Below are 24,494 nucleotides of genomic sequence, written 5' to 3'. Positions count from 1 at the left end.
TGAAAAAAATTCCTATGTAAGTGGAATTCTATACACACATATGTTATAACTTTCTTAGAATTCTTTATAATTTAAATATTAAGATTTTAATGTTTTCAAACTAATAGACTAAAAGTAAGAAAAGCTCTTTTATAGAACAAAATCAAAAAACTGTTGGTGCTAAATATCACAGTGATGCATGACATTCTCTTCATGCCAATTCCCTACCCAATGACCCTGTTCCTGCACATTCGCAAATATAATCTCACCCTTGTGATTCTATCTAAATAAAAAAAGACTTCTTTAGAGAATACTTTCACAGAAATAAGAATGTATCATCACCAGAGGTCAGTGCCAGCCACATAACAAGAATTTTTAAGTCAAGGCTCAGAAGAATCTGTTAGCCCCAGTACCTTCTGAACTCTGTACTTTCAATTATCTTTGCTCTATTTCCCATCCATCTCCACCCGCAATACATAAGCGTGCCCAGAACCAGATACTCCCAGAGCTTCACTAGGAAACAATGAAAGGATCAAGTGAAACTGCACATGCTGGCTTATTCTTTCTTGCTCTAATCTAAAAATTAATCTTAATAATACATTTTTAAGACTTTCTCTTATATAGCTAAATTATCAAGGTAATCTTGATAACAGCATACATTAAGTTAACATTCATAAAGACATGGCAGAACACTATCCATAATTCCATAAATTGGGTTCTTCTTAGCCATAATTCAAAAGATACAGACTCAACAGACTTTTCAAAAAACATCCATGTGCCAGGTTCAGTGGCTCACACCTATAATCCTAGCACTCTGGGAGGCCAAAGCAGATAGGTCACCTGCGCTCAGGAGTTCAAGACTAGCCTGAGCAAAAGCAAGACCCCATCTCTAAAAATAGCTGGGTGTTGTGGCAAGTGCCTATAATCCCAGCTAAGGAAAGAGGATCATTTGAGCCCAAGAGTTTGTGGTTGCTGTGAGCTGCCACAGCACTCTACCTAGGGAACAAAATGAGACTCTGTCTCAAAAAGAAAAGAAAAGAAAAAGAAAAAAAAACTATGTGCTCATTTAAGGGTAAAATGAAGTATTCAACACAGTAGACCTCAGTAAAACCCGACAATATGAAACTTCAATGCTTATTTATAAGTATATCCTTCAATCTAATATTTAGAAAAAGTTATTTTTATATAAAAAGTGATCATCTGAATCGACAGATTTAAGATCAGTTATCTTGGGGCCAAAGAAGTAAAGAAAACTACAGAAGATCTTCTGAAAATACACTAAAACAGAGTCAGCATACAGGCCAAACAATATATATTTTAAGTTTCACAGGCCAGACTCTCTTCATTGCAACTCTTCAACTGTGCCACTGTAGCCAAAACAGACAATATGTAAATGAAGGAGTGTGGCTGTGTTCCAATAAAACTTTATTTATAAACCTTGTAGCTGACTCTGGTAATCTGCCCATCTATGTACAAAAATATAGATCCTTTGTTATGACAATGTTTATGTGTATACCTTTGGTACAAGGCTACCATAAGAATCAGCACTCTAAATCGCTGTTATTCCACAATAATTTCTTTTTGTCATCTACTTTTTTTTTTGGTTTTTGGCTGGGGCTAGGTTTGAACCCGCCACCTTCAGCATATGGGACCAGTGCCCTACTCCTTGAGCCACAGGCCCCGCCCTGTCATCTACATTTTTAAAAAGACCTATGTTCACTAAATAAAATTACACTTTGAGGGAAAATTGATCTCTCTGTAATCTGTAAGACCTGAGAAAGAAAACCTGTGGGGAAGAGGGAGGGGTTGGGAGAGGACAATAGAGGGAGGTATGCAAGGGAAGCAAGGTGAACAAACATTAACCTATGATTTGTACTTTCAGAACTCGGAGCAAAAGCTGGTAATATATGTGACTATTTATAAGATGCATCTGTGCTCTCAAGAAGCTCATGACATAAGTAAAGAGCAAACTTATTTTTTGCCTCTGTATCCCAAAACCTTATTCTAACACTAAAGGTTTAAGAGATTATAAACACATTTTTTAAAAAATGCTCAAAACTTAGGCTTTAAAATAAAGACACTGTTAATGAAAGATTTACATTTTCATAAGCAGAAAAAGACTTGTATAAGATCATGTTACATCCACATCCAGAAGTTACTTTATATTTCTATTCTTTTTTCTACATAAACTCTGCATTCCTCTCAGTAACCATAACTCACTACATAGGCAAAGCCTCCTGAAAGGATTTATCAGAACTTTGTTGAAAATGGCAAAGGGTAGTACTGAACTCTGCTCCTTTCCTTCCCTACCCTCTAACCCCCACTTCAAAAATCCCTACTATTTATCAAAATACACAAAGATTTCTCCACTGACAAATAAAAACCTTCAAATATACTGAAAGTAGCAAATTTGTGTGTCTTCCTTCCAGGTAGGCTCTACCTTCAAAAAGGTAAGTTTGTGTAGGAGACGACAAAAAATTCTCAGGCCTGCAAGCAAGAATTAAGAAGTGAGAAAAACATACCTTATACCCAGGTACATCATTAAGTAGGTAAGTGGCTTACTTCAATTAGGAATAATTCCTAGTCAAAAATTCAAGTATTTCAAAGGGGGAAATAAATGGCACCTGCCTTTATTATACTATAATTTTAGACCTGCTCTGAAACATTTTTTAAAATATGACTAAATTTATATCTAGCTCCTTTTTTAAACAACATAGCTACCTAGAAAAATTATATTATTCTCTTTTGGGAGAAAATAATTAATTCTACTAAAAGCAGAAAAATAAATCACAATTCATTCACTACGGCCAAGGAAGTAAAAAACCAAAAAAGCAGACCTTAAAAAAAATGTATACTCTAATTGTCAAGCATTATAAGCAAGAGACACTTTAACTTCCACATAAAATAAATGATAGATCCTTAAAGTGAGTAATTAGGTAAGATTTTTATTTTATTTTATTTTTTTTGTAGAGACAGAGTTTCACTTTATTGCCCTCAGTAGAGTGCCGTGGCCTCACACAGCTCACAGCAACCTCCAACTCCTGGGCTTAAGCGATTCTCCTGCCCCAGCCTCCCGAGTAGCTGGGACTACAGGCGCCCGCCACAACGCCCAGCCATTTTTTGGTTGCAGTTTGGCCGGGGCCGGGTTTGAACCCACCACCCTCGGTATATGGGGCCGGCGCCTTACCGACTGAGCCACAGGCGCCGCCCATAATTCATAAATTTTTAAAGTTTAATAACTGAAAGATATTTTCCACATGTAGGAATAAAAGCACTCCTAACTGGGAACTACATTTAAGATTTTCTTGGCGGCGCCTGTGGCTCAGTGAGTAGGGCGCTGGCCCCATATGCCAAGGGTGGCGGGTTCAAACCCAGCCCCGGCCAAACTGCAACAAAAAAATAGCCGGGTGCTAGGGCGGGCACCTGTAGTCCCAGCTACTCGGGAGGCTGAGGCAAGAGAATCGCTTAAGCCCAGGAGCTGGAGGTTGCTGTGAGCTGTGTGATGCCACGGCACTCTACCAAGGGCCATAAAGTAAGACTCTGTCTCTAAAAAAAAAAGATTTTCTCATTAGAGGCAGGGCTTGGTGGCTCATCCTATAATCCTAGCACTCTGGAAGGCCGAGCTAGGTGGATCATCTGAGCTCACAAGTTAGAGACCAGCCTGAGCGCCAGAGCAAGACCTCATCTCTAAAAATAGCTGGGCATTGTGGTGGGTGCTTGTAGTCCCAGCTACTCGGGAAGTTGAGGCAAGAGAATCACTTGAACTCAAGAGTTTGATGTTGCTATGAGGCTGTGACTCCATGTACTCTACCAAGAAAAACAAAGTGAGACTCTGTCTCAAAAAAAAAAAAACAAAAAAGAAAGAAAAGGTTTTCTCATTAGTAAAAAATAAAAGAAACCCAATCAGCTTAAACTGCTATAGATGATACATAAATGAATGAGTGAAGCGGTGTTCCAATAAAACTTTTCAAACATAGGCACTCTCCATATAGTAGTTTGCCAAGCCCCTATTCTAAATGGCCTCATTTTTAAATCATATGTAAAACTATAAATACATAAAATATAAGCTACCTACATATAATTATTCCCCTCTATCAAGTCTTTTCTAACTGTAGTGAAGGTGCCAAAAGCAGCAAAGGTCAAAAGAGCAGACAGGAAAGGGAAAAAAGGTTAATGTGTGAACAAAACCTGTTCCTTAATCACTTCATTTAGATCATCCATTTAACAAATATTTGCTCAGGACACATGGCCCCCTGGCCTTAAGACCTGGTACAGAATACAACACACTCAAAAACACCTACTACTAACTAGGCCAACTAAAGTGCTACATGATGGTAGAAATAACAACTAATATCAGCAAAATACTTCATAGTTAACATACCTCCACATATATTATTTAATAAAAGCCTCATAACAACTCTGTGAAGTAACAAAAGACTTGGTATTATTCTCATTTTACACAAAACTCATAAGCAGCAGAATTGGAATTTGAACTTCCAACACTACGAACTCTAAATCTTTTCAAAGTAGCTTTCTTCTAGGGGCCAAAGACAGAGGTACAGACATTTGAATTGAGCCTCTGAGAATGAGCAGGATTTTTTTTTTTTTTAAATTTCAGCTTGTTATGATGTACAGACAATTAGGTTACATTGTTTGTGTTTATTAGTTGTAGTTCTATCCCTCACTATGCCTATTAGTTGAGAGCACACCAATCCCCTTCCTTATCCCCCACCCCTCACTACTTGAGTTTAATTGTGTTTTTCAAAATGAGCAAGATTTTGATAAACAAGATCATAGCTGTCCCAGAAAAGAACACATATAGACATCCAGGAGCAGGGGAAGCACCCCCGACTTGAGTTTAATTGTGTTTTTTTTTAATAAACGAGAAAAGAATACATACAATAGTCCTGGACCAGGGGAATACAATGCTAGATTGGTTCATATAAGGCCTGTAAGATAAAGCCATAAAAATGGGTTGAAAGCATGGGGAGGGGTTTAAGATCTGTAAGTCTATCCACTGCCCTAGGGGTAATGAAAAATCAAATGGTTTGGGAAAGAGAAGGAAGAAACAAATCAATACCGTATGTTTAATAATCTGCAAAACATCACCTCATACATAAGGATGTTAAGTTATAAGGTAGTGCTACAGGAAGATTAGATTTTCACGTTCTCAGCAGAACTCTTAAAAGGCCTACAAAAAGGGAAAGTAATCAAGGCTTTCTCCCTAGTTTAAGCTTGAAGGGTCAGATAATGCAAAGCAATTCCTGTCTGGGTCTGACATGGTACTTACGGGTCACCTCCCCTACCCAACCCTCAAAGTTAAACCAATGCCTAAATTTTCCTACATTTTCTTTAAAACTTACTGAATCTTCTGGAGGTCTCTGGATTTTTCCCCAATCCACAGAAGGCCCTTTTTCTTGCAAAAATCTATGAAATAGCTTCCGAAATCCATCAAGGTCTTTTTCAGTATGCTGTGAAAATAGAAGTCATTATAACAACCAGCAGAATGGTTATTTAATAAAAACATAAAAACAAATACAAACTATACATTTAAAATACCTTTAAATGAAATTCTTATACTATTAGAATATGGAATAGTAGAGCAGAGACTTTTTTTTTCTTTTTTTTATTGTTGGGGATTCATTGAGGGTACAATAAGCCAGGTTATACTGATTGCATTTGTTAGGTAAAGTCCCTCTTGCAATCGTGTCTTGCCCCCAAAAGGTGTGGCACACACCAAGGCCCCAACCCCCTCCCTCCTTTCCTCTCTCTGCTCTTCCTTTCCCTACCCCTCCCTCGTTCTTTCTCTCTCTGCTCTCCCCTTCCCCCACCCCCACCGTGACTTGAATTGTCGTTAATTGTCCTCACATCAAAATTGAGTACAAAGGATTCATGCTTCTCCATTCTTGTGATGCTTTACTATAATGTCTTCCACGTCCATCCAGGTTAATACGAAGGATGTAAAGTCGCCATTTTTTTTTAATGGCTGAATAGTATTCCATGGTATACATATACCACAGCTTGTTAATCCATTCCTGGGTTGGTGGGCATTTAGGCTGTTTCCACATTTTGGCGATTGTAAATTGAGCTGCAATAAATAGTCTAGTACAAGTGTCCTTATGATAAAAGGATTTTTTTCCTTTTGGGTAGATGCCCAGTAATGGGATTGCAGGATCGAATGGGAGGTCTAGCTTGAGTGCTTTGAGGTTTCTCCATACTTCCTTCCAAAAGGGTTGTACTAGTTTGCAGTCCCACCAGCAGTGTGAAAGTGTTCCCTTCTTTCCACATCCACGCCAGCATCTGCAGTTCTGAGATTTTGTGATGTGGGCCATTCTCACTGGGGTTAGATGGCATCTCAGGGTGGTTTTGATTTGCATTTCTCTAATAGACAGGGATGATGAACATTTTTTCATATGTTTGTTAGCCATTCGTCTGTCTTCTTTAGAGAAGGTTCTATTCATCTCTCTTGCCCATTGATATATGGGATTGTTGGCTTTTTTCATGTGGATTAATTTGAGTTCTCTATAGATCCTAGTTCAACTTTTGTCTGATTCAAAACATGCAAAAATCTTTTCCCGTTGTGTAGGTTGTCTCTTTGCTTTGGTTGTTGTCTCCTTAGCTGTACAGAAGCTTTTCAGTTTAATGAAGTCCCATTTGTTTATTTTTGTTGTTGCAATTGCCATGGCAGTCTTCTTCATGAAGTCTTTCCCCAGGCCAATATCTTCCAGTGTTTTTCCTATGCTTTGAGGATTTTTATTGTTTCATGCCTTAAATTTAAATCTTTTATCCATCTTGAATCAATTTTTGTGAGTGGAGAAAGGTGTGGGTCCAGTTTCAGTCTTTTACATGTGGATATCCAGTTCTCCCAACATCATTTATTGAATAGGGAGTCTTTCCCCCACAGTATGTTCTTGTTTGGTTTATCAAAGATTAGGTGGTTGTAAGATGTTAGTTTCATTTCCTGGTTTTCTATTTGATTCCAATTGTCTATGTCTCTATTTTTGTGCCAGTACCATGCTGTCTTGACCACTATGGCTTTGTAGTACAGCCTAAAATCTGGTATGGTGATGCCTCCAGCTTTATTTTTATTACTAAGAACTGCTTAGCTATACGGGGTTTTTTCTGGTTCCCTACAAAACACAGAATCATTTTTTCCAAATCTTGAAAGTATGATGTTGGTATTTTAATAGGAATGGCATTGAATAGGTAGATTGCTTTGGGAAGTATAGACATTTTAACAATGTTGATTCTTCCCATCCATGAGCATGGTATGTTCTTCCATTTGTTAATATCCTCAGAGCAAAGACTTTTTTACACCCTAATTTAAAATTAAAGAGGAAAAACGCTAATAGGGACCTAATTTGTAGGATTAAAGGCAATTAATCCACCCCATCTCCCACCAGTATCACACAATCTGAACATCACGTGGTACTTGGAGATTCCAACGGGTTCTCTACTTTTATTCATCAGTATTTTTCTCTACTTCTTTTTCCTTTACTTCAGGGTAAATGGGGTTACAGGCAATTAGGTTACGCTGTTTACATTTGTAAGGTAAAGTCCAAGTTGTAGTTGTGTCCCATACCCAGGAAGTATGTACTCATTGTTCCCTGCTGGGTAGGAACTAGCTGACCCCTCTCCCCACTTCTTGAATTTCACTGAGTTTTTCCCTCAAGTGAGCACATTGTTGTCAAAGTACAAGTTTCAAATTAGTATTGAGTACATGTGACGCTTGTTTTTCCATTCTTGTGATACTTTATTTAGGAGAGTGTTCTCCAATCCATCAAAGTTGTAACAAAGGATACAAAATCTCCATCTTTTTTTAATGGCTCTATTTCTAAGTGAAAATCTTCACCAAAAACACAAAAAGGAATAAAATACAGCTAACCTCAAAACATTAAGTACAAACTGAAATTTGAAAATGAAAAAGATAATCTATTGATTCATAAGTAAAAATATAAACACCTACCAATTCTGGGAAACTTCTATTAGAGTTGTCAAAATAGCATGGTTCTATTAGAATTAGCTCTTTGGAAAAAGACATGCAGGATATATAGTTGATAAGCTAACTTCTCATGATTCCAGCTGAAAACTGGCATCCATTTCTCCACTCGATATCAAAACAGAACAAATAAAATATAATTTTGTTTTGATTCTTTCAGTGATTTTGGAAACTTCTTAGACTTAAAAAGACTTAATAGTTCTACAATAGGTAAATGTTAAAAGTCCTTAATTATTGAGCAATTCTAATTTTTTATTTTTGATGTTATCACATATCTTGTGCAGCTGGATGACTGACAGCAACTCACCACCCAGACAGATGAAGCAAAGACACACTGTAGAGTCCTTACCTCTAACTCATGCAATGGTGCTGTGGTGAGTATTTTCTCTAGTTCCTTCTTCACAGATAATTCTAGCTCTTGTCGAATGACTTCTTGAAACTGAGAAGCGCCATCTTGAGACATTGCTTTGCTAAGATCTTAAAATAAAAATATAAAACCACTATTTGAAAACTCAGTCATTCAAAGAGCTAGTAAGCTATGTCTGCTGTCTATGCAAATGAAAAGGGCTCAACCCTACAGTCCCATCATCGTCTGGCAAGATTTCAGCAGTATCAACTAGTTAGGACTACACAATTGTATAGGCTTAAATTTCACTAGTATATCTACATGGTTTACAAGTATATCTGGGAAATGAATTAAACACTTTGGAGTAGGTGAGACAGGTAAAGTAAACGGATTAATTTTCATTTGAGCATATACCTCTCTATTTTACTGTTTCCCTATTAACCATAAAAACCAGAGAAAAATTAAAACAACTGGAATGATGTTAACAAAGATACAGAACTGCTACCTTATAAGAGAACTGCTGGGCAATTTTATAGAAGCAAAAGACTCCTCACTCCTCCTCTCTAGGCCACATGAAAAATTTAAGGAATCCTTTCCATTTTAGAAGGGGAGCCACCCCAGTTTCTAAATTTTTACTAAAGCGCCCCTTGAGAGGTACTGGCAATTCCAAGATGCCTTTACTTCCCTGCATCAGAATTTTCACTTTAGAAGGAGAAAGGCACAGGGCAGCCTGCCCTCTTCCAGGCTCCAGTTTCAGCCAAGACTCTTCACTCCTTATCTGTGTCAGATTAGACCTTGAGTGCTTTTGGCATGCCTAGGCACCTATGGATCACATTAAGGTGACAAAAATGCCTATTAGATGACTACAAACAGAAAATACAGCAAAAAAGAAACACCCCAGGCCCAAATACCCTGGGAGAAAAATACCAACACAGGTTGCTTTATACACTTAACTATCTAGAGAGTAAACATTCTATTTACTTCTCATAAATTAGGGGCAATCAGATTATATCATCCACCTCTCCCCTTTTTTCCTCAGCACCTAATTCAATCTTATTTTATAAATGTTTACATTCAAACATTGTTTGATAACTAGTGATTTCTACAAATGCTTCTTAATTTAGCAGAATCATATTTCAGTAAGACTAAAAACTCTGTCCCCTTATTTGCTCCCACACACTATAATTTCTTTCATTTATTATTTGGGCAGGAGAAGGAAACATTTATATAGACAGACTTAAAGCCAACATACTTTTAAAGATACTTTGAAAACAGAAATTAGTAAACTACATAACTCCTGTGGTAATTTATTTACTATAGATAGCTTCTGTCTTCCACAAATATATAAAAATGTTAGAAAGTCATATTTAACATACATTTTAACAAATCTTTTCATATATACTTTCCATATTAAAATCTAAGAAAATTTGGTAAAATTCAAAGCTAAAATATTTTTTAATTTCGTTCTTTTTATAGGCATAAACTACAACACAACTAAGTTTATATTCTCCAGTAAAACTACCAAGTGATGCAAAACTGTGGTTCACACATAACATCTTTGTGAGTCATCATCTTGTGTTCCATTAACAACCTAAAGATATGTTTTGACCAGCAAGCAGCAATTTGATTATGATCTGCAAAAACTCATGACAATAGATGAGCATCTCTGCATAAACTGTCATAGGTAATTAAAAGCTACTACAAAGTGACATCGTCCATGCACATACCTAGTTTCTTGGCATACCTAGTTGTAATTTAAAATCTGTCCCAGAGTTAAGTCTCCTACCTTTACACCTCTTGTGTACTTAGGATGCCTCTTCCAATTCCCTTGCCAATTCCCTTTAAGCCAATTCTCATATTAATATTTGGGAAATAACTTGGAAGAATCTACTAAATACAGAGGAAGAAAAACCTCTATATTAATGAGCATCAGAATTGTTTGATTCTATGTCATCGATCAATTAAAACAGATGAAGTAGCTATACAATAATTTTTTGAATAAGTTTTTTGTTAAACTCAAAGACATCTACAGACTTGCTGCTTTGTTGATGAAGTTAGATCCTGAAGGCCAGTATTCACAATCAGTTTCCTAAAATATAGCGATGGAAACATTTAACTTACTCTTATACTCTGGACAAATGCCAAAATGAGATAAATCTACATGTAACAGCAAAGTTTAAAAATAGCTAAAGTAGCTGTTTGAGATTTGTCTACATGAGAACAGTTTAAACACACACACATACACTCTTTAAAGGCCCTCTCTGCAGAGTGGTAGACTAGTTATCAATTTATATGATTTAAGGTCAAAACACACAGAATCATGTCAATATGCTCCTCCCAAGAAAGCATGGCTGAAAAGACTCACATTTAAGTTATCTCTGTCAACTTGGCTAAACCTCCAGACAAATTCAAAAATATATCTCAGACACAGATTCAAATGTTAGTTGTAAGAAGCATCCCTAACATTTATTTCTCCCATTTGTTTGATACCAATGCACAAGAAGAACAATTCAGATTCTTTCTACCCTTTTTACAAACATGATTTGCTTAAGCAACAAAAGAACATCACAATGAGCCTTTCACTTCTACCTAGATCCACTGCTGTTTTATTCCCTCTCCCCTGGGCAAAGTGCTACTATGAAGTTTTGCTTTTAGTGATTAAAGAATAAAGAAGGGCTTTTAAAAGGAATAAAGAATATGAAAGAGCGCTTAAGCAAAAGAGTAGCTTTCTTAAGCACAGGGGTACAGAACAGGAGACATAGAAATATAAACCATTTCCCTTTGCAGTGGCCTCCTTATTCATCCTATATATTTTAAGAAAGATCTGAAATTTCTAGTAGGAAAAGAAATATAGACCTTAAAAGCTTTCTTGGATTTAACATTCTCAGGTTACATTTCTGACAATGACAGCTGTGTTTCTAAAGGAAGGTCAATTAAAGAATCCCTTGAATAATGCAAGATTTCTAACCTCATAAAATGTTTTGTCTCTCCCTACTTCCTCACAATGCAGAAGTAATCCTCTGTAACTTTAGACAGTGAGTGTTTAGGAATCAAACATTTCATTACCTTAGTCATAAATCAAAACCTTTTTATAGATGGAAGGGAGCATTTCATCTACTCATCACTTTACCCATGAGGAAACCAAAATTGAAAATGGTCAAATGACTTATCCAAGGTCACAGAGAAGGGTAATGCTGGAACTCAGAAGCAAAGACATTTTCTTCTGTGCCCTATCCCACCAGTTAGTAAAAATATCTTGCTCATTTTCCCCCTAGTCTGGCCTTCTTTAATCTTTGGTTGGCATAAAAATCTCTAAATAGCACACTCTCCTCCAAAAGCATTTCTATCAGAACTTCTTCTTATGTCCAGACAACAGATATGACAACTCCCTACCACGTAAAACTGGGCTTACTAGAATTGTAAATGACTTCATTACACTGCAGTCAATTTGAATTTGGGATAGAGCTTTTATTTAGAAGTCCCCACCCCGTGCCCCATTTCCTAATTCTTCCTTGTTCACCAGAACTAAAATTTCAACATCACAGACCTTACTTTATCCAACTGAGCCAAAAAAGAGAGAGCAATAATCTGAAAAGTGATTGTTTTTCTTTCTTAATTCAGGTATTTGGTGTTATACATTTCAGCAACTAAGAGATATATGCAATACCCTTCCTTGACACAGGCACAACTAATTTCATTTTCTGAAGCACAGAGCTAGTTTCACAATGCACAGACCACAGGGAAAACACCAACAGCAACAGATATTGAAGGAGCCACCCCTAGACCATCTCCCACCACTCATTAATTAGAATTGATCAGTCTCATACTTACTTGGAAACCCATATTGAAAGGTACACAAAGTCTGAGAATTGAAGAGCTCACTTAATCTTAAATGAGGACATGACTTGTGATCCAAATGTTCATAAAACTCCAAGAATGTAATGGCAACAAGAAATAATCATGATAAAGTTGAGGAACTATACCTATTCAATTTATGACCAATTCAAGCTAAGCAGCTTCTCTACTGTAGTTGTTTAACTCAATTATCGAGTGAAATGTTCCTCCTAGAAAAGATCTTGGGGTTCTATTATCCTACATCTTCTCTTACCTCTCTCTGACTGTGTCTCAATTTCCATAACTGGCTCCTCCTTTCTTATCCTACTCCCTAGGATTCCTGAGATTCTGTCCCTACACCATTTTCCTCCACCATTCCCCACCAATCTCAACTGATTAACTCCCACACATGTGCCTCTCATCCTGAACTTTTTTTTCTGAGCTCCTCCTGGCTCACATTCCCTATCACTTTCTAGACATTTTGCACCTGGATACCCAGTGGGGTATTTCAAAGTCAACACATCCAAAATAAAACTCATTTTTCAAATGACTCTTCTTGCCCTCCCTGCTCCCTGTGGTATTAACATTTTCCTAGTCACCAAGGTTGGCTCTTCTCTCTTTTTTACATTACATCTACGCCAGTACCAAAACTACTTAATTGAATCACCAAAATTGCACTCATTGCTTTCCATTTCCATACTGCTACCTCAATTCCCCCAGCATTTTCATTCTAGTTGTGACAACAGCTTTCTAACTGGTCTGCCCATTACTTTAATCTGGTAGTGCCAAGTAGAATAGATTGATTTCCCTGTAAGCGTCCACCCCTATCACATTGCTTCCCTTCCTCATTTGGTGGGATTCTCGTCGCCTGCGGAAAGCACGTTCTAAAAGCCAAATTGAAGTAGTACTTTTTCTAAATAACCAAAGCTAATGAAAGTGCTAAAGCATACAGCCTAAAGCCTTCAATTTCTTACTCCATTTGAGGTATCTAGAATGGTGCTTCTAAAACGATAATGTGCATACAAATCATCTGGAGGGCTTGTTAAAACATAGATTCCTGGGCAAACTTCCAGAGATTCTGACTCAGTAGGCTTGAGGTAGGGACAATATACATTTCTAATGAGTAAACATTGCCAGTATAGCTTTGAGTAGCTCTGATATAGACCATATTCCATTTAATCTCAATATATTTGTAGCAGCCATTTCTTGTTCCTACCCCAACGATATTCTGTCACCTATTCTCTGCTCCAAGGCCATGTGTTTCAGAGATGGCATAAGGCCTAGATTGATGTAAACTCTTCCCAGAGATTAAGTATGAACTGTAATATGATTCTGGCCAGTGAGCCACTAGAATATAATTTGTCAAAGGACTTTAGAGAAAGGTGCTCCTCACTGAAAAAAGAGATACATAAGAAAAGATAGTATTTTTTTTCCACGATTGGACATAATGAGTATGTGTCCCCCTCACCCCTATTTTCTTCTGCCATTTAGTGACCTTGAAGAGCAATAATCCAAGAATGAGGCAGATATGCCAAAGACAGTACAGCAGAAGGAAGGAAAAACTGATGAGTTGCTATACTGAGCTAACCAACCCTGGAATATCCTACTTCAAGATGTATGGGATAAAAGTCTCTCCTTTTTTAAGCCAATCGAATTACTATTTTTCTGCTCCATTAAATTAAAAGCATCCTATTATAAGATTGCTCAAAACATGCATCTTAAGTGCCACTCAACATTTTTAGAAAAGGCAAATGAGAAAAAAATAAGAGACTTAATGTCTCAGCATAAATTACAAAATCATGAGAATTATCTCAACCTTTGAGAAACCTTGTTCCCTCAGCTCCTAAGGACTCAAACTCTATAACTTGAGCAGCTTCTACCATTTTGGTGGTGGTGTACCTAGTGTTCTAAGTGGCTTCTGAACTCCCAAACAGGCCTTCCCTTACTACCACAACTCTTTTATGCGGGGGTTTTAATTATTCCTGCCTCTGTAATATATCCTCCTCAAAATCTAAATACTCCCAAATTCCCGTCTGTGCAACCTTAGAACATGTTTTCTTTAAGGGCAAAAACTATATTACATTCTATAATTTTATTTTCCCTGATAAAATGAAAGAGAAAGAAATTATTTGTGGTCATGGAAAGGTGGGGTTAGGAAAAGTACGGGCAATGTCTTAAGTACTTGAAATCCCAGTCCCTAAACCTTCTAAAGAAGAAGCTAAAATTTATTAGTCAAGTATCAAGGGTGTGGTCAAAGAAACATCAAAAGGTAGGCAGTCTTGATAATATGACTTCTAATTTCTTTCCTATTTTTATTAATCCATAAAAATATCAATGTAATGTTTTCACTAACTTTCAAGATTAAACAAAATTGGGCAGTTTATACATTGATACTTAACTTAATTTAGTAAGAAAAATGTAGAAAAAATGTATCTCACGTCATTCAATCATATATAAAGAAAACTAAATTCAGTTTAGTGGTATCTTTTTTTTTTTTTTGAGCCAGAGTCTCAAGCTGTCACCCTGGGTAGAGTGCCATGGCATTACAGCTCACAGCAACCTCAAACTCGGGCTTAAGCAATTCTCTGGCCTCGGCCTCCCAAGTAGCAGGGAATACAGGTGCCCGCCACAACACCTGGCTATTTTTGTTGTTGTTGGTTGTTGTTGCAGTTGTCACTGGTTTTTTTTTTTATTTCAAGTCATTAGAGAAGATTTTACTTTTTATATTCTTTTTAAATTTCAGATTAATATGAGGGTAATCCACACTGTTTTAAGATCCAAGAAATCAGAGGTTTAGAGGTCAAGAGTGAGGGTTGGCTCATGTACTCCAGGGTGGCATTCACCACATCCTCCTTGTTCAAATCAAGGCAAGTATATTGATCTGAGCTCTCTGAGTCTCAAGTGTCCACTTCTGTAAAATGGGGAAAGGAGGACTCAGTACTCGTGGAAGTTTTGTGAGAATTGTAAGTGGTTGGAACACTGTTGGTCCTTATGAAATTAGATTATCAAGGTAGTATTGTTGTTGTTTTTAATCTGGGCCTTTCTTGTCTTCACAGCAATAAAGAGAAGGTAGAAGAAACCCAAAAAGGAGAAGGATAAAGAGGGTAACTAAGGCCTGAGGCTGGAGGAGGGACAGTGGCCTCCAAGCCATGAAAAAAATGGAGAGCCTCCTACATTAAGCCTGTTTTCTCCAGGCAGCCCACCAGAGTTGCTTCAATGCCTCTCCCATGTCTTATAAGAAATGACCTGGTCCTGGAGTCAACAAAATGACTTTATCTGGGGTTCAGGGAAAAGTGTTCCTGGATGAAGAGGACTCAAGATCCACCACCCTCTATTGCAGTTGTCATTGTTATCCCAGCTGGCCCAGGCCAGTTTTGAACCCACCAGCTTTGGTGTATGTGATTGGCGCCCTGCCCACTGAGCTATGGGTGCCGCCAATTAGTTGTATCTTATGCAAATTTGTATGCTCTTTTCATGTTAAAGCCAGTGATGATGATGATTTTAGGTTATAAGCGATAGTACAACTACATTTTTTTTTTTTTTTGGAGACACAGTCTCACTATGTCACCCCTGGTAGTGTGCCGTGGTGTCACAGCTCACAGCAACCTCAAACTCTTGGGCTTAAGTGATTCTCTTGCCTCAGCCTCCCAAGTAGCTAGGGCTACAGGCACCCACCACAATGCCCAGCTATTTTTTTGTTGTAATTGTTATTGTTGTTTAGCAGGCCCAGGCTGGGTTTGAACCCGCCAGCCTGAGTGTATGTGGCCGCCCTACCCACTGAGCTATGGGTGCCACCAGTACAACTACATTTAGATAGGTTTTTAAGTGACTCAGCTTTCCATGCATATGAATGCTTAATAAACATGTTTTTTTTTTTTATTTTTTATAGACAGGGTCTCTGTTATCCAGGCTGGAAGGCAGTAGCATTATCATAGTTCACTATTGCCTCGAATTCCTGGGCTTAAGCAATCCTCTTGCCTCAGCCTCCCAACCAGCTGGGACTACTGGAACTTGCCATAACACTCAGGTAATTTTGTGTATTTTTTGGTAGCAATAGGGTCTTGCTGTGTTGCTCAGGCTTAATAAATGCTTTTTGATAGCAAAAGTAAAAGGATAGTAAGCTTTCTAGAATTGTTCCAGCAACAAATATGCAGAGCTACTTCCTAATCAAGATTTTTGCTAATCATGCATTGATTTAAAAAAAGAAAAGAAACCTGTTACAATTTATATATAAACCATACTTCTTATTAAAAATTAACATTAACTTTACTCTCATATAAGAGGGTAGCTCTTAAAATCTCAAAGAAAGAAGAAAATGTCAGTTCTGGAAAAAAAGAATATTCAGAAGAAATTTGAAAAATTATACTCCTTTAATAGATAATAAGAACGTCATCTCAAGGGGCCAATTCACACTTACTTGTTGAGAAGAGAGGAAAGGTAAAAGGATACAATATAAAATCACCATCAAAGACCAAAAAATGATTTGGTAGTCCTGTCCTGTAACTTGATATATGTACATTTAGATAAAACTTTTAAGCTTAGAAGCTAAGGTTTAAAATCAGTAAGACTGGGCAGCGCCTGTGGTTCAAAGGAGTAGGGCGACAGCCCCATATACTGGAGGTGGCGGGTTCAAACACAGCCCGGCCAAAAAAAAAAAATCAGTAAGTCCAATTCCTTATCTTAAGAGATAAAAAAACAGGAGCTCAGAAATGCAAATTTGCCTAAGGGCACAGTGGTGATGCCAAGCTGGAACCCTGTTGGCCGGGTGCCCTGCTTCTCCCTCTACTGGGGAAGGTCTCTCCTTTCTCAGTTATAGTGTATTTATCTGTTTTACCACTCCTTTCTCAGTTACTGTGTATTATCTGGTTCACCATCTCCCAGTGCAGGCCACTAAATGTGAATGAAAACCAGCAACTCAACTATGTCTGTTATGTGAGGCTACTATGTGAGGTTAAAACTACAAATTATAGGCTCAGCTCCTGTAGCCACAGGAGGGTGCCAGCCACATGCACCTGAGCTGGCGGGTTCAAACCCAGCCCCGGGCCTACCAAACAAGGACAACTGCAACCAAAAAATGGGCGGGTGTTGTGGCAGGCGCCTGTATCCCAGCTGCTTGGGAGGCTGGGGCAGGAGAATTGCTTGGGACCAAGAGATTGAGGTTGCTGTGAGCCGTGATGCCACAGGACTCTACTGAGGGCAATAGTGAAACTCTGTCTCAATAACAAAAAAAACCCTACAAATTAAAACAAACATTCTCTTACTGTACCTTATGCTCATCAACTCTTCCTTATATACTGTTTCTAAGCAATGAAAAAAAATTCAAAAAAGCATTAACGTACTTCATAAATATTTTACTGCTAAGGCTACACATTTTATCACTGGCACAAATAAACCCTATGCAGTGCACAGAACTGTCTTACAGTTAAGAGTACAGGAACTATCTTCTGTTTTTCTGTACTCTTCAGAAGTTTTAAAATGCTAGGTAGAGATACAACACAAATGAAATATCATATCAGCCTTTGACAGGCAGCAACTAGAGAAATACCAAACCCAATTACCCAGCAGCAAGTGGAGCTACTGTGAAAGAAGGGTACTCCAAATGAGCATTTTGTACTGATGATTAGCAAGTAAAAATTATACTACTGGCAAATAAAATAGTACTACCACTATTTTAGGTCCATGAATACAATGAATGACTTTTTTTTTGGTAGAGACAGTCTCACTTTACGGAGTAGAGTGCCGTGGCATCATACGGCTCACAGCAACCTCCAGCTCTTGGGCTTAAGCGATTCTCCTGCCTCAGCCTCCCAAGCAACTGGGACTACAGGCGCCCGTCACAACGCCCGGCTATTTTTTTGTTGTTGTTTCAGTTTGGCCGGGGCTGGGTTTGAACCCGCCACCCTCGGTATATGGGGCTGGCGCCCCACTCACTGAGCCACAGGCGCCGCCTGAGTGACTTTTTCTTTTTTAAAGATGTAAGTGATGTCATAGAGAAACAAGGAATTCTCTTGATTTACACAGAAGTATTTAGAAATATTTTGGGAAAGTATTTTGTTGTTTATGTAAGTTAACACACACAGTGAACACACCCTGTGTTCTCAAAAACAATCCTTAATTGTCAAAATGGTTTGGGGGCACAATCGATTTCATTGGCAAAGGATTGAGAAAAATAAACAACGGAACTATTGATAGTGGCAGAATGAGTCCTAGATAATTACTTTGCAACAAATTAAAAGAGAAGACTGCATCACCAATCAAGAGAAAAGGGAAACAGCTTTTCAAGAGTCTCTGTTCTTACATAAGCTGCCCAATCAAAAAACACAGGAAGTTTAATTTTCTTTCTATAGCTTAGCAAGCCAACTTTCAGAGATTTTAAAAAGTTATCAATAGAAAGAGCATGCCTTGTAGTAGAATTTTAGAGATCAAAGAAACATAGTTTCAATTAATGTCACCGTTCCTGGAACAATCCACCAGGCTACTAAGATTAAAGATGTCTACAATATAAACACTATTACTCCAAGTTCAAAATATCGTTATTTTAGAAAAGAAATTGTAAACTATATCAAAAGGGCAACAGTCTTTAGAAAAACTCCAATTTCTAAAGAGATTCCAGGTAACCAAAAGGGCAGTAAGTGAAACACATTTTCTTATCCATTAAATCCCAAACCCTCATAAGATTTTCCCCGTAAGTTTATTCTGATAATGCTGCAATTTTCTCCAATAATACAAATGTTGGCTATCAGCATGACTGCCATTAAGGTTAATATTCATTTTCACAGATAATCTAGTTTGACTGATATTTCAGCAATGAATATGTCTGACTTTCTGAGAACTCATAATATCTATACTTCTACAAAAAGTATCAAACATGATTTGGTGGAAATTAGAAAACTATAATACATTATTCTTTTATTTAGAATATTTTCATTAGACCAACTAATGTTCCTCTCACAGAGTGTCCCATTATTTTAATTAAGGGTACTACAATTCATCTATTAAAAAAAAGAATATACACACACAAAGAGAAGGTATTTTCTTGTAGTATCACTGTTCTTTAACTGTAAAGTGATATTATAAGAAAATACCTACTGTTCAAAATATCTTAATTTCCTTTTAAAGTTACTTTTTGATTTATCTTCAGAATATTAAAATGGCACTTCCAAGAAGTGTATACCAGTTAATATTTCCTATTTCTCGGGCAGCGCCTGTGGCTCAGTGAGCAGGGCGCCGGCCCCATATGCCGAGGGTGGCGGGTTCAAACCCGGCCCTGGCCAAACTGCAACCAAAAAAAAAAATAGCCGGGCGTTGTGGTGGGCGCCTGTAGTCCCAGCTACTCGGGAGGCTGAGGCAAGAGAATCGCTTAAGCCCAGGAGTTGGAGGTTGCTGTGAGTGTGTGAGGCCACGGCACTCTACCAAGGGCCATAAAGTGAGACTCTGTCTCCACAAAAAAAAAAAAAAAAAAAAAAAAAAAATTCCTATTTCTCTAATGTTCCTTGTCAATATTCTTTCCTCAATAGGCTTTCACAAATGAAAATCATCCATATTATTAGAAGAAAAGCTGAGTTAGAAAGAACAAGGGTAATTTAACCACAGAGATTACAAGGTAATGTCAGAAAACAGTCAATGAAGTTTTCATGAGCTCAACTCTTCCTTTTGAATTTCTTTAAATTTTACATGTATAACTATGATTCTGAATTTAACTAAATCCCTCTCTCTCTCCAGCAACATAATCAATTCTAAGCCACAGCTTTAAAAAGTGAGAGGTATGCCTTAGTCATTACTTTCATGCATCCATTTCTGACTCAAATCCACACCACTATCACCCTGTACCAAAAGCATACTAGTCATCTACATGATCAACAACAGGCTAAATTTGGTTTTAGGATTTGAGAAGAATCAGGCCCCAGAATGCTTCCAATTCCTATATTCATCTAAGACCCCTCCTGTTATAATTAGCTCAGTAATCGTCCCTGGCTTGCTTCCATCTACCAAACAGGAATCACCAAAACAAGGCACAAAAAAATTCTAAGAAATGGGAAAGTTGATAGGGTCTTGAATATTTTTAAAGTGACACTGAAGTACTTAAATGATTTTCCCTAAAATATAAGAAAGTACCTCAATTTAAGAGCATTAGGGACATTTTTACCTAATTTGGATAGGCATATTAAAACGTTTTTAACAGTGCCTCGAATATTATAGCATAAGCACCTAACATGGCCTTAGCTGGCAAGACAACATTAGTCTCTCCTCTATTTATAAGTTTCAGAACATTTAGGAAGATCAGCCCATAGCTCTCAGAACTATTTAAAAGCAAAATGCCATATGGCACCCACTGACAAGCCTGGCAAAAAACACAGCTGCTGCTGACCCCTCCACTCCTCCAACTGTGACAAGGAGCTCCTACTCACTCAGCTAGGTACTCATATTTGTTTAAGACAACTGAGCACACTGCAATAACCCCTAAGGCAGAGAAAATCAGCAGCAGCAGAAGAAATGCCATAAGCAGGCAGAAGGTAACCTGAGGGCAGGATACACCAGTCTAGAATTATACTGCAGATCCAGTAAAGAAGATTCTTCCTATGAGAAGGAACTTTGCAGGGGTCCTCAAACTGCGGCCCACAGGCCACATGAGCCAGTGTGATTGTATTTGTTCTCATTTTTTTTTTACTTCAAAATAAGATATGTGTGGGCGGCACCTGTGGCTAGTGAACTCACCACCCATATCCCGAGGGTGGTGAGTTCAAACCTGGCCCCAGCCAAACTGCACAAAAAATAGCCGGGCGTTGTGGCGGGCACCTGTGGTCCCAGCTACTAGGGAGGCTGAGGCAAGAGAATGGCCTAAGCCCAGGAGGTGGAGGTTGCTGTGACGCTATAGCACTCTACCAAGGGCAATAAAGTGAGACTCTGTCTCTACAAAAAAATAAATAAATAAGATATGTGCAGTGTGCACAGGAATTTGTTCAGTTTTTTTTAAGTACAGTCCAGCCCTCCAACAGTCTGAGGGACAGTGAATTGGCCCCCTGTTTAAAAAGTTTGAGGACGCCTGCTTAAATGCCTGAGGAACACAGATTTGGGAAGATGACCAAAGAAAGCTAAACATTCTGAGAACTCTCCAACCCTTCAGAAGGGTTCCACCAAAATAGCTAAAGGTCAATAAGCTTGAAGATGAAGATGCTCAGCTTTTCCCTAAAGCACATGCCTTGATTTGGGGAAAGATTCAAGTCAAGTGTAGCAACCCCACATTCTATGACATTCAATAACACATGTACATAACAGATAGGTATAATACTCAGATCTGCTAAACTTGAAGCATCCACCAGAAGAGATACACCGCAAATCCCAATACAGTTGAACTTCACATAGTAGGAGCTCAAAAAAATTTCGTTGACTTATCTGAAATGAAAACTGTCACCAGTTCATATTGACCTTCACACTGTCACTCCACACCACAATCCCACCCCTACACTATTTTTTTTTTCTTTTCTTTTTTTTTTTTTTTTTTGGCCAAGGCTGGGTTTGAACCCACCACCTCCGGCATATGGGACTGGCGCCCTACTCCTTGAGCCACAGGCGCCACCCCACTATCTTTTTTTAAACATATCAAATCCCAAGTGCCTGGACCTAAACATCAAACCTGAAACACGAAAATAAAGAACTGTCAAAGCTGCCTTGTTTCTGTGTATTTCTGTTGCTAACGTGGTTATATTCCTGATGATGATGCTATCTGAAAGGCCACTTATCATTTTAGGAAAGTAAACTTTATTGGCACCTATATGTGCTTAGCACATTCACATAATTTATCTCACTTCAGCTTGTCAATAACCCGGAGGCACAATAATAACACCCAATAGGTAGAAACTGAGGTTCAAAAAGTTACGTGCCTAAGATCACCTATTAGGATTCAAGCCCTTCCATCTTTCATGAGACATTTACATAATCTAAGAGGTATTACAAAAATTATAACCCAAAATGTAGGCTAACCTACTAAAAAAGCACACAGAAAGTGCTAAGTTGTAGGTTTTCATTTATTGTCCATAATAAATTCTTTTAGAGTAGCCACTACTTACAAAACACTGTATTTCCCCAGGGATGTAACATTGTCTTTGCCAAAGAAAACTGACAGCCTAACTGGAGAAACAGGCCATTTCCATAGTTGTTAATGTTAGAAGCAACAAAAGGTACGGAAAGGACAAGGGTTTCATACACATCCATATATGAATTTCAGTGTTTCACACTAGCTGTGAACTTTGGACAAGAACTTAACTTTTCTCAGAGGTAAGGGCATACATGATAAAAAATCTACTAGCTTAGAGCTCTGACAAAGTTTAAAAAGAAAACACAAAAACCTAATATTTGTTAACTCTTTCCCCTATAAAGTAGCATGAGAAGTGCCAATAAGTGGAAATTTCATAAAGTTCTGTAGCAAAAGCCTGAGTGCAGTGGCTCACACTTGTAATTCCAGCACTCTGGGAGGCCGAGGCGGGTGAACTGCTTAAGCTCACAAGTTCAATCAATGTGAGCAAGAGTGAGACCCTCCATCTCTCTCTCTCTCTTTTTTTTTTTTTTTTTTTTTTTTTAGAGACAGAGTTTCACTTTATCACCCATGGTAGAGTGCGAGACCCCCCATCTCTAAAAACATAGCCGGGCACTGTGGCAGGCTCCTGTAGTCCCAGCTACTTGGGAGGCTGAGGCAAAAAAGGAACTCTTGAGCCCAAGAGTTTGAGGATGCTGTGAGCTATGACACCATGGGGCACGCTACTGAGGGTGACCAGGCGACATTCTGTCTCAAAAAAAAAAAAAAAAATCTGTAGCAAAATCAAATAATTTGATTTGTTTAAATTAAAAAAAAAAATTCCAACCTCTACACTTGAAAACTGATCTGTGGATACAGCTATATCATTTGCCAATTAGGTTTATCAATTATAACAGCAGCAGACTTAAATATATAAAGGAATCACTTGAAATACAAAATTTAAACAATGTTAAATGGGAACATAGTCATTAAAAAATTGGGTGGAGGGAGTCGTATCTTTTTGTGCAAAATTGCCAGTTTAAAGAAAGAAAACTATCATTTAAAGTAAAAGTGCATAGCAATTGCCAACACATTGGCACACATCTATAGGAGAGTGAAGGGGGTAGATCCCTTGAGGGAAGGAGTTCAAGGCTGTAGTGTGCCATCACTGCACCTGTAAAAAGCCACTGCTCTCCAACCTGCGCAACACAGCAAGACTCCATCATTTTAAAAAATTAAAATTAAAAAAGTGGATGGCAACTAAATGCAATGTGTATCTTAGATGGAATCATAGGATAAGTAATCTGAATGTGGTATGTAGTTAACTGTATTGTACCTACCTTAACTTCTAGTTTTGACAAATGTGCAACTTTTCCATAAATCTAGAAGTATTCCAAAATGAAAAGCTTATTTTTTTTAAAAGTGGATGACAAAGTAATAACATATACTGAAATTTTTAAGTATCACCACTTGATTTTGAATGTCCTTGTGATAGAAAGCCTTAACAGCAGCCGATGATCACCAACTCTACAACCTATCCTAAAACATAAATACACAGTACACCTTAAGTTTAATAATATTCCTAAGTTTTAAAGAGAAATGATTTATGCACGTTTTCCTAGCACATTCTTGAAAAATAAAAACTATGAAAATTGTTGTTATAAAACCAGTACATGTTTAACAATTACCTTCGTCTTTCTAGTCTTTAATAAGACATTTATTCACTCAGAGTGCAAGAAGCATTTCTTACCATGCATAAGGTACAAGAATTTGAAAGTCTAATGACAAGCGACATTTCTGAGCTTAGTGCTAAAGGCTTGTATAATGTCTAATCTGTTTCCATAATAATGCAAGTAGTCAAATTCTTTTACTTTAACCTATCATACAAAATTTAAAGAAGAGTTAATAAAGTAATGTAGAATTCACTGGGGCATTTTATTCCCAGGGTCAAATGATGGCCATTACTGACACAACTTTTTTTTAAAAGTACACCTACATTTATCCACAAGTAATTAAGCGGTGTGAACTTTACTAGCTGTGTGTTCATCAAGATGGCTGAAGCTTTCCAGAGTCTGCGAGGAAAGAGTGTACTTGCACAAGAGAAGACAAATCTTACACTACAAATTTGTTAGAGGTTTAAGGCAGTACCAATTTCAATGTGTACACTGTACACACATACATTCATACATACATGCAATGTTACTGCCTAGCCCAGTTGATGGGCATTCCCTAACCCTTATTTAACGTACATGTGGAATTTAGAAGGCAATTTTCAAATTCCAAAGAAACGTTAATCATATTTTCATAGTTCAAAAAGGGAAAAA

General features: G+C 37.7%; 1 protein-coding gene across 6 annotated transcripts in view; it reads right to left on the bottom strand.

The window, feature by feature from the left end:
• The window catches only part of UGP2 (UDP-glucose pyrophosphorylase 2), a 74,813-nt gene that overhangs the window by 31,663 nt on the left and 18,656 nt on the right, over positions 1-24,494 (bottom strand). For 5 of the 6 annotated variants that reach the window (XM_053586751.1, XM_053586754.1, XM_053586750.1 and 2 more), the window contains exons 2-3: positions 8,328-8,455; positions 5,343-5,450 (exon numbers count right to left, since the gene is read on the bottom strand). In XM_053586751.1, coding sequence (XP_053442726.1) covers positions 5,343-5,450; positions 8,328-8,441 — 222 coding nt within the window. In that variant the 5' untranslated portion in view covers positions 8,442-8,455. Of the gene's footprint in view, positions 1-5,342; positions 5,451-8,327; positions 8,456-8,829; positions 9,147-24,494 lie in introns of all 6 variants that reach the window. The other variant, XM_053586753.1, reaches the window with a different exon arrangement.

This window comes from Nycticebus coucang, chromosome 4, assembly GCF_027406575.1.
Source record: "Nycticebus coucang isolate mNycCou1 chromosome 4, mNycCou1.pri, whole genome shotgun sequence".
Taxonomy (NCBI): domain Eukaryota; kingdom Metazoa; phylum Chordata; class Mammalia; order Primates; family Lorisidae; genus Nycticebus; species Nycticebus coucang.
Note: the sequence above shows the minus strand (reverse complement) of the source record. Positions and strands in the feature narration are given on the sequence as shown.